This window comes from Rana temporaria, chromosome 1 (assembly GCF_905171775.1).
Source record: "Rana temporaria chromosome 1, aRanTem1.1, whole genome shotgun sequence".
Lineage (NCBI taxonomy): Eukaryota > Metazoa > Chordata > Amphibia > Anura > Ranidae > Rana > Rana temporaria.
Genome location: NC_053489.1, coordinates 427,731,512 through 427,752,032, shown reverse-complemented (window position 1 = coordinate 427,752,032; position 20,521 = coordinate 427,731,512). Strand labels below are relative to the sequence as shown.

Sequence of the window (20,521 nt, the reverse complement as noted above, 5' to 3'; positions counted from 1 at the left end):
TACTGTATAATATATGTTTATGGACACTATGGGGTAGAGATACTAAAGGCAGATATGCTATACACTTTGCAAGTGTAGTTGCTCCGGAGTTTAGTAAACCAGGTGACGCTTCACTTTGCAAAGAATACACAATAACATGCAAGGAATTTTTTTTTAAAAAACAGCATCCTTGCTTGAAAATAATTGGATGATGGGGTTCAGCAGTGCTTCCCATCATTTACTTAGCATTGAAGCAACTGCACTTGTAAAGTGCACAGTCTATTTTCCTTTTTGCACTATTAACTATTAATAAAATGTATTATTATTTAGAAGCATATTTATGTATTTATTTAGTTTATGTAAGAGTTTTATGTTTCTAATTAAATCTAGTTAGGTTTTTGAAGATTACAATCTAGGTCTAGGTATTGTATCAAAACATGGTAAACCTCTGTCAATGACAACAGCCTCTGAGGGTAGCTACAGGTTTGGGATGTCATTTTTGTCATGGTAATAAAGATAGATAAAAGATGGAGCATTCATCAATTCTCTCACATTTACTATATAGATAGAGAGGTGAAAAAAAATCAATAAGCACTTTTAGAAGCTTTTGTAACTGATTGTGTCATCTTTAGAGAGTGTTATGTTCTCTATGGCAAAACATTTTTGCAATTTCTTGTAATGTACCTCTGCTTCTTGTTTTTTTCTTTCTTCATATAAGTTCCATCTATGTACATTATTTTCCTTTAATAAAGAATATCTTCTCATCTTCATGTTGATGTCATTTATCTCCCTTTCTAAATCAGTAATTCTATAAACAGATATAATTATTTTGAATACCAGTACAGTATACAGCTAGTTTGCTCAGGAAAACATAATCATCTTTCACTCTTGTTCCCACAATTTTGCACATTCACTAAGAAGAGGAAGCCTTGTGTAAACTAGTCAGAGCCTACACAGGGCTGAGGATTCTAAATGTAATTTGCGCCCCCCCCTAACCTGTGGACTTTTAGCACCCCCCGAGTCCCTTCAAATACAATAGTACTGATCAACCTTATTCCAACACTGACCACTATACTATATTGTCCACTACACTACACTGACCACTATACTATTTTTCCACTACACTGACCACTATACTGTCCACTACACTACACTGACCACTATACAATTTTCCACTACACTGACCACTATACTGTCCACTACACTGACCACTATACTATTTTTCCACTACACTAACCACTATACTGACCACTACACTGAGAACTACACTACACTGACCACTATACTATACAGTCCACTACACTGACCACTACACTACACTGATAACTAAACTGAGAACTACACTACACTACACTACACTGACCACTATACTATACTGTCCACTACACTGAAAACTATACTGACCACTATACTATACTGTCCACTACACTGACCACAATACTATACTGTCCACTACACTGACCACTATACTGTCCTGCCTACAGTAACTCTCTCTGCCCGTCTCTCTCTCACTGCCGTATCTCTCTCTCTGTCTCTCTCTTTGCCTCTGTCTCTCTCTCTCTCTTTAATTCTGCCTATCTCTCTCTTTGCCTCTGTTTCTCTCTCTCTCTTTGCCTCTGTCTCTCTCTCTCTCTATTTGCCCCTGTCTCTCTCTCTTTCTCTCTCTCTCTTTGCCTCTCTCTCTTTGCCTCTGCCTCTCTCTCTTTGCCTCTGCCTCTCTCTCTTTGCCTCTGCCTCTCTCTCTCTCTCTCTCTCTCTCTTTGCCTCTGCCTCTCTCTCTGCCTCTCTCTTTGCCTCTGCCTCTCTCTCTGCCTCTCTCTCTGACTCTCTCTCTCTCTTTGCCTCTGTCTCTCTCTTTGCCTGTCTCTCTCTCTTTGCCTCTGTCTCTCTCTCTCTCTTTGCCTCTGTTTCTCCCTCTCTTTGCCTCTGTCTCTTTTTCTCTTTGCCTCTGTCTCTCTCTCTTTGCCTCTGTCTCTCTCTCTTTGCCTCTGTCTCTCTCTCTTGCCTCTGTCTCTCTCTCTCTTTGCCTCTGTCTCTCTCTCACTTTGCCTCTGCCTCTGTTTCTCTCTCCTCAGTCCATGTTCCTCCTCACCTGCTTGTGCTGCATCATGACATTGGTCCGGAGGATAGGAGGAGGCAGCCGCCATGTTTGTTCAGTGCCCGGCGCACTGTGATCAGGCGTATGGAGGTCATGTGCAGAGGCAGGAGTTCAGGATCACAGACAGGCCAGCCCCATGCCGCACATGACGCCCACCCATGGCCCAATCACAGGGCGCTGGACATTGAAAGATGACGGCCGGAGCTTTCGGGCGGCCAGGGACACAAGAAGGTCATGTGCAGAGGTGGGAGTTCAGGATCATGCACAGGAAAGCCCCACGCCGCACATGACCCCCATGGCCCAATCACAGGGCACCGGACATTGAAAGATGGCGGCCGGAGCTTCGGGCGACCGGGGACACAAGAAATTAAATTTAGGAGGACACAACCAGTAGTGATACACACTGGCTTGAAATGGCGCCCCCTTAAATATCACACCCGGGGCCACGGCACCCCAACCCCCACGCTACGCCACTGTGTGACAGCATTGGACCAACTACCAAGCACAAGCACTGTCACATGAATGGGAGTGAGTTATATAATTCTCTATGCTTGAAAATTCCAGGGATTTTCCTAGTTTTTGGCTTTTAAATGAAACAGAGGGGTTACAGTAGAAAATGGGTAAGAAACAAACAAGTTTGCTTTAAATTGGGCTTTATAGCAGAGGTTGCTAAGAGTTCCTTAAACTATGGCTGGTTGATCTCCCATCTGATGGTTCCTGCAAAGTTTTGGGTCCAACGTCAGTTGGCAAAGCCAGCAGCATGATACCAGTGATCTTTTCAGCTGTCGATAAAGATGGCATTTATTATACCACCACTGTATTTTTTTTTTTTTTTTTTTTTTTCCACGTCAGACTCTGCTCACATGTAGCAACGAGACTGGCTCACGGTTCGACCACCCATAGCGTCTCTCTTGTGGCTTCGCATCATCCGTGTTTTTTTTTTTTTTTTTTTTTTTATATTATGATACTTTTTTTTTTTCCGTGTTGGTATTTTATACTCTTTTCTTTTGTTTTTTCTTTTCCATATCATATGTTCGGGTTTCCTTTCTTTTATATAATTACCAATTTGTCATTTTTAAGCCATTCATTATTCTTTTCCCGACTAACAAGTCTAACTACCTTACTTGCTGTTTTAACATAACTGACCCCCCCCTTTTTTTTTTTTTTAACCCCCCTTCCCCCCCCTCCCCCCCCATCCCCCCCGTCCCTAGATCTGTGTGCCATGTAATCTTCTCTTTGGTTTCTCAGCTATCTGTTTCTGTCATTCCCTGGACAAACTTTTCTGTAGATTTAAACCATTTCCATTTTTCCCAAACCCCCCTGTATTTATCCTCTCCTCCAGTCTCTCCACAGGCAAGATACTCCATCTCTTCTATATAATCGACCCTTTCTATCCATTCTTTAATTGATGGCCTCTTTGGACATAGCCAATTTTTTGGGATCAGGGCCTTTGCTGCATTTAGCAGCACTGGGACCAAAGTTGTTCCATATTGTTTTTTTGTTTTTTCTGTTCCATGAAACAAACAGGGCAGCGGGCTACCTGAAATCTTCTCCCCTGTTATTTCGGCAATATATTCCAAAATTTCTTTCCAGTATTCCTGTATTCTCGGGCAGTCCCACCATATATGCAGAGTTGTTCCTTTTTGTTTACAGTTTCTCCAGCATAGCTCTGAGTTTTTTGGGTGGATCTTATTCATTCTAGATGGAGTCAAGTGCCATCGAACCATACATTTATAGTTTGCTTCTATGGTAGTCATATCTAGAGCGTGGTTATATACTGCACCTATCATTTGTGATTTGTCAATCCTTATACCCAAATCGCTTTCCCATTTTTCTAAGAAGGACAGTGTTTCCTGGGTCTCAAGCTCCGTTAATATCCCGTATGTCTTTGATATACCATGTGTCAGGGGTTTGTCTGTGTTGCATATTTTTTCTATTGGGTGTAGTGTCTTGTCATCTCTAATCGGTTGTGGTAGTGTGCTCACGAAGTGTTTTAACTGCAAATACTCCCATTCACTCATCCTTTGTTCCCCTTCTCCTATTTTTATATCTTGTCTTAATTTAATTTTTCCCCGTGTGACAATATCTTTTAGTTTTTTCTCCCCCAATTGCTTTCCAAAACGTGTTCCATTACCTGGTGGAAAAAAATTTGTGCCTACTAATGGGATTAATGGAGAGTTATACTCCCATTTTTCCCGTCTAACTATTGTGTCCCATATTCTAAATACGTTCCTTGTTATACTGTGTGTATTTGTGCCCAATTCCCTCATTTTCTGTGGTATCCATACCTTTCTATTTAATTGTGTCCTACTTAATATTTCTTCCATACGTACCCATTTTTTTTTGGTGTGTATGTTTGTCCATTCTACCATTCTGGCTAAATTAACAGCAAGATAATATCTTTTTATATCGGGGAGCCCCAACCCCCCTCCTTTTTTTTTCATGCTCAACATTGAGTAGCTTAGTCTAGACTTTGTACCTGCCCATATGTATTTCAAAATTACTGTTTTAATTACTTTAAAAAAACTTTGCGGTATTTTTATTGGGAGCATTTGAAGTTTATATGTTATTTTCGGTAATATCATCATTTTAAACGCGTTAATCTTACCTATCCAGGAGATATGTTTTTTTGCGAGATTTTTCAGGTCTTGATTAATGTCGTTGATTAAAGGGACAAAATTAACCGGATAAAGTTTTTCAATTGTTGGTGTAATTTTTATTCCTAAGTAAGTTATAGCTTCTTTTTCCCATGTAAATGGGAACTCTTTCTGTAGTTCTTCTGCTTCTTTTTTATCTATCCCTAGATTCAAAATTACCGTTTTTATCGGGTTTATTTTAAAGTTTGAGAGTTCGCCATATCTTTTTATTTCCTTTATGACATTGGGGAGGGAGACTCTAGGTTTGGTCAAATATAGGAGTATGTCATCCGCATACGCCGCCACCTTATGTTCTTCGTCACCCACTCTCACCCCCCCTATACCCGGGTTTTCCCGGATTTTTGCTAACAATGGTTCCAGCGCTATTACATACAGGAGAGGCGAGAGCGGGCAACCCTGTCTGGTTCCATTTTTCATTTCGAACACCGACGACACACTCCCATTGACCTTCACCCTTGCCGTCGGTTGGCTATATAAGTTCTTTACCCATTTCATGAACCTTGGTCCCAGGCCTATATTTTGTAAAGTTTCCATCATAAACCCCCAGTCGACTCTGTCAAATGCTTTTTCAGCATCTAGAGACATGAGTACGACTGGGGGTTTCTTTTTTGGATCCTGTTGTAACAACAACAGAGTCCTTATGCTATTGTCTCTTCCTTCTCTGCCTGTTACAAAACCCGCCTGATCTGTGTTTATTAGTTGCGGCATTAAATCTTTTATCCTGGTTGCTAATATTTTCGCATATACCTTCAGGTCTGCATTTAATAATGCAATTGGTCGATAGTTGGAACACAAGGTTCCATCTTTTCCTGTTTTGGGGATAATAGAGATATTTGCCAAGAGAGATTCTTTTCTTATTTCCTCTTCTTCTCCTATTTTATTAAAATAGTTACACATCTCTGGGACTAGGAGATCTTTAAATTTTTTATAATATTTAATCGGCAAGCCATCAGGACCTGGGCTCTTACCACACGGTGTTTCCTGGAAGGCTCTGTATATCTCCTCTTGCGTTATTGGGGCCTCTAAGGATTCAATATCATTTTGAGAAATTTTAGGTAATTTCACTTCTTTTAGGTATTCCCTGATTTTCCTTTTTCTGATATTTTCTTGCTCTTGAGTTTCATTGGTTCTTATTGAGTATAATGAACTATAAAAAGTCCGAAAGGACTCCGCAATTTCAGACGTCTTATATTTCATATGGCCGTCTTGGTTTTTTATTTTTTCTATATAGTTTTTTTTTTTTTTTTTCCTAGATACTCTGGCTAGATGTTTCCCTGGTTTGTTCCCCCATTTATACCTCTCTTTTCTAACATTTTTGAATATGTCCCTTGTTTCAACCTTCATCAAATCTCTGAGCTGGGCCCTCTTTAACACAATTTCTTGATATACTTCACCTTCTCCTTGCTCTTTATGAGTTTGCTCCAGGTCAGTTAGCTCTGTTATTAATTTTTTCATGTTTAATTTTCTTATCTTTTTTTTCCCTGCTCCTATTGAAATTAGTTTCCCTCTAATATATGCCTTATGGTCCTCCCATACAGTAGCCACCCTTACTTCAGGTGTATTATTAAAGGTGAAATATTGATCCAAATCCAATCTCACTGTATTATTTACCTCTGTATCCTCTATCAGTTCTTCGTTTAAATTCCATGATCCTTTTCTTTGCTCTTTCTCTTTGAATCTAATTTTCACCATTACGGGAGCGTGGTCTGAGATTGTAGTTACCCCTATTGAGGTTTTAACTACCTCTTCCAGTAACTCGTGGTCTACCATTATATAATCCAGTCTTGAGTATGTTCCATGCACAGAGGAATAATATGTATAGTCCCTTTTATTTGGGTATGTAATCCTCCACGGATCTATTAAACAATAGCTGTACATTTTTTTTTCTAATAATCTCAGCTGTTTAATATTTCGCCTCAGTGCCCCGGACGTACTATCCAGTTGATAGTCCATTGAGAAATTGAGGTCTCCTGCTAGTATTACGTGTCCTAGTTTAAAATCCATTAAGACATTCAAGATCCCTCTCAGGTATTTATGTGGTTGGCTATTTGGACAGTATATATTAGCTAGCGTATATTTTTTTCCTTGGAGTACTCCTTTTAAAAACAAATAGCGGCCCTCCGGGTCTACCTTCCTATCTTCTACTGTAAAAGAGATGTTCTTCCCTATTCCTATGGCGACCCCCTTAGCTCTCTTTTTTGGAGAGTCCCCATAGTACCAAGTGGGAACTGCCCGAGAATACAATCTAACATTAGAATCCAGTGTTATATGTGTCTCTTGCAAAAAAACTATTTCCGCGGAATATCTTTCGACCTCTCTTAATACCATATGCCTTTTTTCCGGGCAACTGAGACCTCTTACGTTGTATGTTAAAAAGTTTATATTTGTCATATCTTTTTTTTTTTTTTTCCGTCTTTCTCCAGTATGTATATTCTTTCCTGCTGCATGACACACAGATCTGAGTCCCTATCCCCCCCCCTCCTGGTCTTCCCCTCCCTCCTCCCGCCCAAGCCCCCCCCCTTTCCCTCCCAAACTCCTCCTCCCCCTCCCTACTCCCTCCCCCCACCTTCCCCTCCACCCATACCTTGCCCCCTTGTTCTTCATTTGGGGCTTTCTCACCCGCTCCCCCTCCCCCCCCTCCCCCCCAATCAATCCCTGACCCTATGGTCATTTAGAGCTTTTTCTATTTGGCGCTCCTGGCGCTCTTTTGCTCTTCAGGCTAAGGTGGAGTTCTATTTTAGCCCGGTCTCCTATCCCCCAATACTGGGGAACTGGGGAAGGAGTGCTCTCTGGGTCCCCCCTCTCCCCAGTCCCACTCTGGTAGTTTACTATGTTGACCCTCCCCGTCTCCCTCCCCACCCACCCCCCCCCCCCACCATTCCCCCCCTCCTCGGCCAATCAACATTAATAATTTTTTGGTATTGGAATACCCAGACTATGGCAAAATTCTGGTATTTCCTCAATAAACCTCAGTCTTGCCGAAATGCCATTTTTCCTGCCTATTAGGCACGCTGGGAATCCCCAATTATACTGAATATCATGCTCCTGCAGCACTCCTAACAGTGGTTTTAAGCTTCTTCTTCGTTTTAACGTCTCCTGTGACAGGTCTTGATAAATTTGAATTTTCTGTTGGTCATATTCTAGCGGTGATTTCCCTCTCAATTTTCTCCATAGGTGGTTTTTCTCTTCCCAACTTTCAAAACGTACAATAATGTCCCTTGGGTAGCCCTGTGCTGTCTCCCTGGGCCGTCTTATCCTGTGTGCTCGTTCTATTCTTAGTGGGGAAGTTGTTTCTCTCTCTAGTATTGGATTACAAATTTTTCTTATTATTTCTGGGAGGTCCTCAGCCTGTGTCGTTTCTGGAACTCCGCGTATTCTTATATTCTTCCTTCTATCCCTGTTTTCTTGATCTTCTAATTTATACGCCTGTTCTCGTTGGTTTATTTTTAATGCTTTTATTTCATCTTCTAGTTTTTTAACTGAGGTTACATTGTATTCGACTTTTTTCTCCACTTCTTCCACTCTTTCCAATAAATGCCCCATATTTCTCTCCATTTTTTCCATTTGCGTTTTAAGTGATCTTTCTAGGGCAGCGAACATTCCTTCCATTTCCCTTTTTGTTGGCAAAAGTGTCATATCCTGTGTTTCTTCCTTATTACCCTGTTCGAAGTCTGTTTCTTTGTCTGTTTCTCTATCTTGGTCTGTTCTAATCTCTGAGAGTGACTCTGAGAATATTTCTGAGTCCGCCAAGGTATTCGCAGGCCCTTTTTTCTTATCCTTTTTCTTTTCTTTTTCTGCTTGGCCTCCTCTACCAATTGGTGGTTTTTCTATGTGCTGATTATCTCCATTTGTCCCATGGGTCACAAATTTACACATCGGGCCTGGGCTTTGACTTAAGCGGGGGACCTTTGGGATTGCCCCACCTTTCGCTATTTTTCCCCTTGTGGTCATCCTCACACCTGGGTTGTAACTGCGTCACTTTAGAGAGATTTTATGGGAAGACCGTTTGAACTTGTGATTGGTGTCTACTGCACAAGACAATACCCTTTGATGTTTCTTATATCTTAATTTATAGTTGTTATAGTATTTCTAATCTTTAGCTTGACTTGGAGCTATTAGGAGCACCCAACTCGTATACTGACCCCCCCTCTTGTCGGTCTCCAGCACCCGTATACCTCAAAGACCTCCTTCTACGGGTTTTCAGGGCTCTATGGTTTGTTTACTTGCACTGTGTACTTCGCTTTTACAGTTATATCTGCAAGGGATTTTTAAACACGTTTTCTGCCGACTCGCCTATATATTGTGAATACTGCGGTATAACGTGGAAAGAGTACAGTATGTGTTGCGTATAGCACCAAACAGTGCCTTTTGATGTTTCCTTTATCACAGTTTAGGGTTGCTATAATTTTTCCGCTCTTTGTCTGTGGCCTTGGATAAGGGTATTCGGAGCCACAAGCAAGTATACTGGCCCCCCTCTTCTCTGCGATTCTGGTGCCCGTCTATTGAATATAGTGCGCCAAAAAAAAAAAAAAAACAACGTTCCGTATGTCTCGTTTTGCAAAAAAGAGTTTTTCACTGTGTTTTTAATTAACCCCCATGGGAAGAGGGAAAGTATCAAGAGGGAACCACCGGGGAGACTATAAAGTTACCGACATCTTTACAGACACTTCAAATGACAATGTTGAGCACATGTCCCTTATGAGCATTATTTCATGCTTTCATGTCAGTCCCATCCATTTGTCAATCTCCTCAGAAAGAGGTATCCAATTCGTATATTTCTTTTTCTTAGTTCATATTTCTTAAAAGGACATTTGTACATTTGTACTCACCACTTTGATGGATGAAGTGTGCTCATAGAATGTACTCACCAGTCCAATAGTTGTCTGACTAAGAAGAGCTTACGAGCTGCTGCAGTGAGTTCCAGGTTATTTCTGTACCTACTATTATGGCTTTGGCTTTGGCTTTAATGATGGGGCCAGTGCCTCACTTCGCTGGGCTGCAAGCTATGGAGCCACTGGGCCACCTGATACTGCGTGACGCCCCCTCCCCCCAGGCCCCCTCCCGAAGCCGCTCGGCACACCTCCGCAGCTCATCCACCCGCCCGCTCCAGAGAACCAGGCAGACCAGGCAGACCAGGGAGACGCAGCACCGGCCGACACAATGCAGCACCGCCGCACCGCCAGCCAGCCTGCAAGCCAGGGAAACCAGGGGAGCCGCCTAACCCACGCAACAGCCCACCCGCCAGGTTAGCAGTTCGGGGAGACCCGTGCAAGTCCGTTTCGGCCGACCGGCCGGGAGCTACAATCCGGTGGGGGGGAGGAGGGAGGGAGGGGGGGGGGACTCTTCAGTGGAGGGAGCGGGGGATCCAGCTCACGCTCATATCGGCATCAGTTCGGAGCAGGGCTGGAGAGCAGGCATCCCGTCTAGCTACTCCTCCACACTGACCGCGCCATCTCTAGACTCCTCCCTCTCTCGTGCCGAAAAAAAAACATACCACCACTGTAAGTGGTGTATTCTTCTCACTGTCCACCAATGTAAGGGACATTTTCCCAATGACCCTGATCAATTCATCTTAGCAGGGGTTCCCTGGGAATTATATAAAGAGTTCCTCTGTGGTTAAAAGGTTGAGAAAGGCTGGTCTAAAGGATATTTTCGCACCCTGCTATGTCTCCGGCAAGACATAGATAGAGATAAAAAAAACAGAAAGCTTTAACAGTTTTCTACATGTTCCCGAAATACATGTGCTATCTTTGGTGCTGGCAGTCAAATGACCTGTATGGTTGAATCCATGCTTATCTGAGACCACAAAGCACAGATAAACACATAGGGGTAGATCCACAGAGCGAGTACGCCGGTGTATCTACTGATACGCTGTCGTACTTTCAAATTTCCAGCGTCGTATCGTTGTTTTGAATCCTCAAAACAAGATACGACGACTTCTGGGTTAGATCCGACAGGTGTACGTCTTTGTACACCTTCGGATTTAAGATGCAATACTTCGGCGTCCGCTGGGTGGCGTTCACGTCGTTTTCCGCGTCGGGTATGCAAATTAGCTATTTCCGACGATCCACGAACGTACAAGCGGCCGGCGCATTTTTTTACATCGTCTGTAGTCGGCTTTTCCCGGCGTATAGTTAAAGCTGGTATTTTGTTGCGTATAGTTAGATTTGCCATGTTAAGTATGGCCGTCGTTCCCGCGTTTAATTTGAATTTTTTTTTTTGCGTAAGTCGTCCGTGAATCGGAATGTACTTAAGTCACGTCTATGTTAAAAAAAATGACGTCCTTGCGACGTCATTTAGCGCAAAGCACGGCGGGAAATTTAGGGACGGCGCATGCGCAGTTCATTCGGCGCGGGGACGCGCTTCATTTAAATGAAACACGCCCCCTAATCGCCGATTTGAATTCCACGCCGTTACGCTGCTTGAGATACACTACGCCGCCGTAACTTATGGCGCAAATTCTTTGGGGATTCGAACCGGCCTAATGTAAGTTACAGTGGCGTAGCGCATCTCACAATCCGATCTAATTGTATCTACCCCATCGTCACAAAGTGTGTAGTTAATGGCAACCTAAGAACATATTTTAGGGACATAGAACTGTACAATTTTTACACCTTTTTTAACAGTTAGTGCAGTTGTTTTGAGTGCGATTTTGTGTAATTACTTGGTAAATAAAATTAATATTGCAGCAAAATCCAGACAAGACATTATAATATTTTAGCAAGCTAGAATATTTTTGTGAAGTATCCTATATTAATTGCATTAATATAATAATAATTAATAATATTATTAGTAATAAATAATAATTGTAATCATAATAATGTACCAAAGTATTAATGGAGGAGATCATGAAAGCACATGTTAGATATTGATTTTTTGTCAAAGAAAAGTGATATAAATGTAATATAAGCGTCAGTCCACTAGCCTAGGCCAATGCTTCTTAACCTACAATAAAAACGCCATAAATATGTTTTGACTAAGGTACAGTATCATTTATTTGCATCTAATGTGATATTATGATCTCTTTGTACATACCTGCTGGAATCAGTGATAGCTGGTAAGAAATGAATACACTGGTTTTCTTTAGTTCCCGTTATATTTCGACTGACAAACCCTGGGCTGAAATTGTTGTTTCTCAAATAAGAAAATCTTGATTCCAAAATCTGAAAAAAATAAATGCTAGTTTCTGCTGTAGTTTTTTCCATTTGTGCAAACTGATATAAAAGAAAAGCATAGCGCATTCTTAACAGTGGTTGATTTAGAAAGAGTTTGCTCAGCCATTTGCCCAGTGAAAGTTTATGTACATTTGTTGTGTGCAAATGGGGCAAAAAACAAATGTAAATATGCTATATCCTGTGCTGTTCAATTCATTGATTTGATTAACCTATTCCTGCAAATGTGGGGAATATATACAGCTTCTTGGTGGGTGGCCTTAAGACTGAAAGGCTGTATATATAAGGCCCTATGTAAAGACACTTCTGTGCTCAGAGCGCGTGCCATGTGCGCTACCAGCACAGTCACTGGTGGGGATCGGAAACTTCCCGATGCATTCTTGCAATCGGGAGCTTTCCGATCATGTGACCGCTATGACAGCCAATCACAGTGATCACATGACCAAAATGCCCGTCTTCATTTAGAAGATCCAAAAGGGTCGAGAGGAGGCAGCAGAAATGGGTTAAACAAAAAGCACAAAACAAAAATGACATATGAAAACATAACATGGAACATGTATCACGTAAGATTATATTCAACTTTTCTTTCTAATCGTGGTATGGTTAGATCATTTATGTTAAAACTGTGACTTATATGTGCACAGTCTATTTTACAAATATGCCATTGTTGAAATTTACCTCTTGTCTCCGTAACAATTGTTCAAGTGTCACATCGCTGTTGGCTTTGTCATTTTGTTGCTGTTGTAAGCAGTCATTCTGATGCTGTAAGGCATGGCGAGCGTTCCTTAGGCTCTGGTGAAGAGCAAACCTCCTGTTCTCTGACCAAGCAAACTCATTTTTTAATTCATCCTCAAAATATCTTGGACTTGAAGAACAACTTTGGAAATGACAAGAAACACCAGTTGAGGGTATTTAAAGGCCAGCTTCATCTAATGACAGAGTCAGTTTGCATAGATTCGTAATAATGTACACTGCGAACATAACTGGAAAATCCAGTTACAAGAGCAAGACAATCCCTGGAATTCATGAAGACTGGCATAGGCAGATTTTGCGATTTTGTCTCGCATTTTAAAAGTGGTGGCGATAATGCCGAATCCATGTACCTGTCTAGAATTTGTACTTGAATTTGGCTCACGCTGCACCACTTTTAGAATGTACAAGAGACTGTTTTTCCAAATAGCTCCACTTTTACATTAGGTGCATTCAATGCAATTACAATGTAAAAGTGACGCATTTTAGGACTACCTGAATTTGGTGCACGAGCTGCAGTCAGAACCAAAAGTGGTAAAAATGCTTAAAGAATTTGACATACTACATTAACAAGAGGCAATAGCGCAGCAGCTTTATTGAATTAAAAAAAAGCGCTAAGAGCCAAAGGAATTGTAATAGTTCAAAGCAGCTAGCACAATACCTTACCTACTACAGGGCATACATAAATTCAAGAACAGTAGTGCAGTGCTTATGACGTTATAAAACACAGTATGTGCAAATAATGAACAATGCATAAGCTGTGTATAGTACAAAAAATGTATAAAAGTCCCAATGCAGAGCAGGAAATTGTAATCTTTCCTGTACATCATGGAAAAAAAGTAAATCCCCAAAAAAAGCCTCAAAAATTCTTAATACTAGGACCACAATGCAAACTACCACTACCACTGCGTGAAGAGTGGGGGCTTATCAGATTCCAATGACCCTTACTAAGGAAAGGTAAAACAGTGCTTGTTTAGTACTCCACAGAACCTCCAATCTGCTTCTGGGGGTCTCATCAGGCAATTATACCACAGTGTGTCCGGCAATTCAGTATGCAATGAGGCACAAATGATACCATAAAGGAAGAAAACCATACCCTCCATAGTGTAAATCCGTGGATACAACAATGCTTAAAGCGGTGGTTCACCCTCCTTCACATCATTAGACCATTACATTCGGCATCGTAGCGCGAGCTACGGTATGCCGGTCTTAAATTTTTAATCCCCATACGCACTGTGCTATCGCTCATTGAAGAATCCGACTCCCGCGGGGAATGGGCGTGCCTATGGAGAGGGAGGATGATTGACGGCCGGCTCTGGCACGTCACGCTCCCCGAAGACAGCCGGAGTAGGTCTCGGTTCTTCACGGCGCCTGCGCACAGGCTATGCGCAGGCGCCGTGAATAGCCAAGCCTATTTCGGCTATTTCCGGAGAAGCGTGACGAGCCAGGGCCGGCCGTCAATCACCTTCTCTCACCATAGGAACGCCCATTCCCCGGAATCTTCAATGAGCCATAGCACAGTGAGTACGGGGATAAAAAATGTAAGACCGGCATACCGTAGCTCGCGCTACGATGCCGAATGTAATGGTCTAATAAAAAAAAACATTTTTTTTTTTTTTTAACAGGGTGAACCCCCGCTTTAAAGCAGGGTTCCGGGCATCATTTTTTTTATTTTTTTTGCAATCACAATATCTGATGTGCCCCTGATGTGCCACACTGGTGTAAATGCCTGACGAGACTCCAGAAGCAGATCGGAGGTTCTGTGGAGTACTAAACAAGCACTGTTTGGTCTTTCCTTAATGAGGGTCATTGGAACCTGGTAAGCCCCAACTGTTCACAAACTGTGGTGGTGTCCGTGGTGGTCCTAATATTGGGAAGTTTGTACACATATGTGTTTTATAATTTAAGAAGCGCTGCACTGCAGTTCTTGAGATTTATTGAATTCCCCCAATGTTGTTATGGTCAGTCACAAACCAGTGCAGGGAAAATTGCCTCTCAAATATATATATATATATACTGTATTTATTGGCGTATAACACTCACTTTTTTACCCTGAAAATAGATGGTAAACTGTGCCTGCGTGTTATACGCAGGGGGCTGTGGAAAGTTTTCTTCTTGAAACTTCCCTCCTAAAGTTAAGGGGCGTGTTATACGCCGATAAATACAGTATATATATATATATATATATATATATAAAAAAAGAAGAAGTTAAACACTGACCCTGGCATTAAGTTTTTTTTTTTAGGGTTGAACATTTACAAATGAAATAAAAATGAAATAAAACTACAATATATTATATAAAGGTAAAAAACTGCGCTATTAACCATTATGCAGGTTAATGACCTTGCCCCTTTTTGCGATTCGGCACTGCGCCGCTTTAACTGACAATTGCGCGGTCGTGCGACATGGCTCCCAAACAAAATTGGCGTCCTTTTTTTCCCACAAATAGAGCTTTCTTTTGGTGGTATTGGATCACCTGCGGTTTTTATTTTTTGCGCTATTAACAAAAATAGAGCCACAATTTTGAAAAAAATGCAATATTTTTTACTTTATGCTAAAATAAATATCCCCCAAAAACATATAAAAAACTTTTTTTTTTCCTCAGTTTAGGCCGATACGTATTTTTCTACCTATTTTTGGTAAAAAAAAATCGCAATAAGCGTTACTTCCCTCAGCACGTTTTTCCCCATTTTTACTGTGGAAAGAGCCCATTGCATGCCCTCGACCAGTGGGCCACAGGGAGCGCCACCCCGCACTTTCATCTTCAAGCTGCTTCACTTCCGTGATCGTGATACGGTAATGAAGGAAGCGAGATCCCAAGGTGAACTTCGATTTGAAAACGCCAAACTGATCTTCCCAGATTACTCACTGGAAACTCAGAAGCAAAGCAAATCCTACGACGGATAGATTGCAGGTGGAAGACGGCGAATCGGTTAGATTCTTTACATCTCCCGAGCAGAGGTGGTTTTAGGCTTTGTGAGGCCTTAGGCAAAACTTGACATGGGGCCCCACTCACCCCCATTATGGGAAAAATAATTCAAGGACGAGAGCCTCTTACCCACAACCCTGGCCGGTGATTGTGGGGGTCTGCAGGCAGGGGGCTTATCGGAATCTGGAAACGCCCCCTTTAACAAGGTGGCCTCCAGATCCTGCTCTTTAATACCTAAGGGGCAGGGGCCACCCGGAGATGTCACCTGCTGAACCCGCCCCCTTGTGACATCATTGACTGAGGGCATGCTGTGTCATTGACGTCACAAGGGGTGGTGTCACCGATATTCACTGGTTGTTAGGGACGCTGGCGGCCCCGCTCCTGAGTCAGGGCTCTTAACGCTGCCTGAGCACACCAACGTTAAGGTCCCCTGTCCCTCAAAACTGGGGTAATGCATTGGGTAAGTTAGGCAAACACGAGGCCCCTGTGAGCGTGAGGCCTTAGGCGTCCACCTAATTTAAGAGCCGCCTCTGCTCCAGAGGAGGCCTCCATGTGGATCAATGCGTTACCTCGCAGATAAGTATCACTATTGCGGGGGGGGGGGTGTTTTTGACATGAGCTATGGCCGTTTGCTGCCTTATAGACGTGCCTCCTATATATTGTACACTGGCCTATGCATACCTCCTAAACCCTGGAGGTCCCCATATGTCAACTAACACTTTACCTCATGGACTGTAGGGGTCTGGGGGCCATTGCTCCCTAGTTCTTCCCATGGGTGGATGGGGCACCTCGATTGGAGGGTCACATGACTGCCAATCCTTTGCTATATCCTCCCCTCCTTCCCTCTCCCTTGGTCAAGGCCGGCAACTTTGACAGCTCATGCAACGTTACCGTTCAAGTTTCTGCCCCCGGCAGCTGCCGGGAGACTGCACCCACATATCTGATCCGGTCTCCAGCAAGAGACCAAATGTGCATTATCTAACTGCTGAACTGTGGATGCCATTCCGTGCGCGTTTCACCATTACGGACGTGTTCACCTTGGTTCTGAGTTGGGATCCTAAGCCTCCCCAAGGTTGGGGCTGGGGTTGGCGGGGTGGATGGGTTGGGTGGTAATGTTTTGTATAACTTGTTTTTTTACTGTTTTCTCACAAGGGATGTCTTCATGTACTGTATGTCATTAGGTATTTGAGATGCCATGTCCTGACCTGTGCAGTGGTCCTGCATCTAACCCTGGTAGATGGATTCTGGTTTGAAAATGTGATACTAGACGCATATGGCTGAAACATACTGCCCCAAAATTTGCATACTGCAGGAGACTCACCTGACGGGCAGTAAACTTTTGAGTCTTAGGAGACCTGGGATGGGACCTCAATACCACTCCACATATACTAATTACTCCAGAGGGGTCATGTCAGGGGATGCCCACGCAGGCATCCGAGTACTGAGTACAGGTCAATGGGCTGCACTAATGGAAACAGGCACCAACATAGTGAAAAATATATATATGTTTATTAAGTTAAAGCACACGTGAAAAACAATCAATGGAAGCAAGCGTGACACAGCAACCAAAAACCACTAAGCAGGTAATGCAAGGGATAAGGCATAAGCAAGTCCGAGGTCCAAGCCAGGGGTCAAGGATAGGAGAGAGCAGCGAAGTCCAAAATACAAGCCGGGGTCAATAAGCGACAGGATCCAGGGCAGGGAGCGAAGCAGGAACAGATGGGCAACAGGTCAGGCAGGGAACAGGCTGACAAGCAAATACTGAAGCCCTGAACTCCAGTTTAGGGCGGGCTTAAATACCTGTGCAAATCTGTATTGAGCGACACCTGCTGGAGGCCACCAGAACTGCACCCCTGTTACTGAAGAGAACAGTGCCACCAGCAGGTGACCAGAGTCATGACACAGATCATGACAGTTCCCCCCCCCCAAGGGGTGGCCTCTGGACACCCCATTCTGCCCTTGCCCTGGTAGTGCATGTGGATGCAGAAGAGTCCCAAATAGTCCTTCGGTCCCAGCCCTTTAACCCATTGGGAGACCAGCCCCCCGAGTCCGGAAACGGAACCTGCATCCTACCACCACCAGGGTCTGGAAGTTGGTATCTAGAGGTGGAAACAGGCCAGGCAGCGAATTTAGGGTCATTAGGCTGGGAAAGTGACACATCGAACTGAAAGTCAGGCACGTCAGGCTGGGAGCCCGTACCCAGGACGTCGGGGCGGACAACAGGAACCAGGCCGCCAGACTGGGCCGCAGATGGTGGCAGATCAGCAGACGGTGGCAAATCAGGCTGGGCAGTAGACAGGAACCCCTCCGTCTGGGCAGCAGACAGGAACACCTCCGGCTGGGCAGCAGACAGGAACACCTCCGGCTGGGCAGCAGACAGGAACAACTCCGGCTGGGCAGAAGACAGGAACAACTCCGGCTGGGCAGAAGACAGGAACAACTCCGGCTGGGCAGAAGACAGGAACAACTCCGGCTGGGCAGAAGACAGGAACAACTCCGGCTGGGCAGAAGACAGGAACAACTCCGGCTGGGCAGAAGACAGGAACACCTCCGGCTGGGCAGCAGACAGGAACACCTCCGGCTGGGCAGCAGACAGGAACACCTCCGGCTGGGCAGCAGACAGGAACACCTCCGGCTGGGCAGCAGACAGGAACACCTCCGGCTGGGCAGCAGACAGGAACACCTCCGGCTGGGCAACAGACAGGAACACCTCCGGCTGGGCAACAGACAGGAACACCTCCGGCTGGGCAGAAAATAGGAACACCTCCGGCTGGGCAGAAAACAGGAACACCTCCGGCTGGGCAGAAAACAGGAACACCTCCGGCTGGGCAGCAGACAGGAACAACTCCGGCTGGGCAGCAGACAGGAACACCTCCGGCTGGGCAGCAGACAGGAACACCTCCGGCTGGGCAGCAGACAGGAACACCTCCGGCTGGGCAGCAGACAGGAACACCTTCGGCTGGGCAGCAGACAGGAACACCTCCGGCTGGGCAGCAGACTGGAACACCTCCGGCTGGGCAGCAGACAGGAACACCTCCGGCTGGGCAACTGGCACGTCAGGCTGGGCAACTGGCACAACAAACTGGGCAACTGGCACGTCAGGCTGGGCAACTGGCACGTCAGGCTGGGCAACTGGCACGTCAGGCTGGGCAACTGGCACAACAAACTTGGCAACTGGCACGTCAGGCTGGGCAACTGGCACGTCAGGCTGGGCAACTGGCACAACAGGCTGAACAGATGGCACTGGAACAAGCTGAACAGATGGCACTGGAACAGGCTGGACAGACGGCACTGGAACAAGCTGAACAGATGGCACTGGAACAGGCTGAACAGATGGCACTGGAACAGACTGAAGCAGGTTGGCTGAAGTGGATGCAGATTGGGTTAGTGGCAGGATCGAGTGGGTTGGAAAAAACGTTTTCTTCTTCTTCTTTGGTTTCACCACTGGGGGTTTGTATATGGGTATAGGGTTGGAGGTAATGGATACGGCTGGTAGGGGTGAAGAGGATTTTGGTGGAACAAACGGAGGCAGTTGAGAAGCAGCAGAAGGGTTAAAGGCAGGGTAAGTGCAGCAGGAGGAAACAGGGGACTGGTACTTTGTTGTTAGCAGGGTGTATTGTTCAGCAAAAGTGGGAATTGGGGGTAAAGAAAAAGACATCCCAGCAGGTTGGTAACTAGAAATGGATGGTTGGAAGCTGGCAGGGGCTGAGTACAACAAACTGGACCAGGCTTGTAATAATGGCTGTACAAAATCAGATTTGCACCTGGCTTGTCTGACCAGAGACTGCACAGAATTAATGCATGCTGCAAGCACCTGTTGAGGACAAGCTGAGTACTGCTCATGAAAGAAGGCTGAATCATCCTCCAACAGCCACACCAAAGACTCTACCTGAGCTGCACTAAAAGGAGGTGTGTAATCGTCACGCCCAGTAGCAGCATCAGACTGAGCCAACTCTGTGCAGATCCGAATCAATGGCTGCACATCATCAAACAAAACACTGCCATGATCAATAAAAACATGAGCCATACGGATACATTCCAACAACTGCTCACTAGTGTATTCACTTAATTCCTGATAGCAGAAATCTCTGTCATCTGTTGCCAAGAGTGACAGGTACACAATCTCTTCTAGATGCATTTTTATAAAACCAAATGCCCAGAGCCAATTTCCCAAGTGCAGCCGACCTGTTTATATGGCTTCAGTATTATGTCAGGGGATGCCCACGCAGGCATCCGAGTACTGAGTACAGGTCAATGGGCTGCACTAATGGAAACAGGCACCAACATAGTGAAAAATATATATATGTTTATTAAGTTAAAGCACACGTGAAAAACAATCAATGGAAGCAAGCGTGACACAGCAACCAAAAACCACTAAGCAGGTAATGCAAGGGATAAGGCATAAGCAAGTCCGAGGTCCAAGCCAGGGGTCAAGGATAGGAGAGAGCAGCGAAGTCCAAAATACAAGCCGGGGTCAATAAGCGACAGGATCCAGGGCAGGGAGCGAAGCAGGAACAGATGGGCAACAGGTCAGGCAGGGAACAGGCTGACAAGCAAATACTGAAGCCCTGAACTCCAGTTTAGGGCGGGCTTAAATACCTGTGCAAATCTGTATTGAGCGACACCTGCTGGAGGCCACCAGAACTGCACCCCTGTTACTGAAGAGAACAGTGCCACCAGCAGGTGACCAGAGTCATGACACAGATCATGACAGGTCAGCAGCCTTATACACAAATCCCTACCGTTTAGACTGCTGGCACTGGAATTAGATCCGGCCGCTACGTAATGTTACATGCCATAGTGGACAGGTTGGAGCTGCTGGTGGTGGGACTGTACCTGCCCCCCAATCCTAGCCTTCATGAGAATACTTAATCAGCTTTTCTCTAAAATTGACACCTTAGCCACAGATAATGTGATGATACTGAGGGACTTCAAC

General features: G+C 44.4%; 1 protein-coding gene across 3 annotated transcripts in view; it reads right to left on the bottom strand.

Moving 5' to 3' along the window:
* Window positions 1-20,521, bottom strand: part of LOC120914988 (putative ciliary rootlet coiled-coil protein 2) — an 89,839-nt gene that overhangs the window by 53,686 nt on the left and 15,632 nt on the right. For all 3 annotated transcript variants that reach the window (XM_040325350.1, XM_040325349.1, XM_040325348.1), the window contains exons 3-5: window positions 12,585-12,783; window positions 11,770-11,897; window positions 664-787 (exon numbers count right to left, since the gene is read on the bottom strand). In XM_040325350.1, the coding sequence (XP_040181284.1) occupies window positions 664-787; window positions 11,770-11,897; window positions 12,585-12,783 (451 nt within the window). The remainder of the gene's footprint in view (window positions 1-663; window positions 788-11,769; window positions 11,898-12,584; window positions 12,784-20,521) is intronic.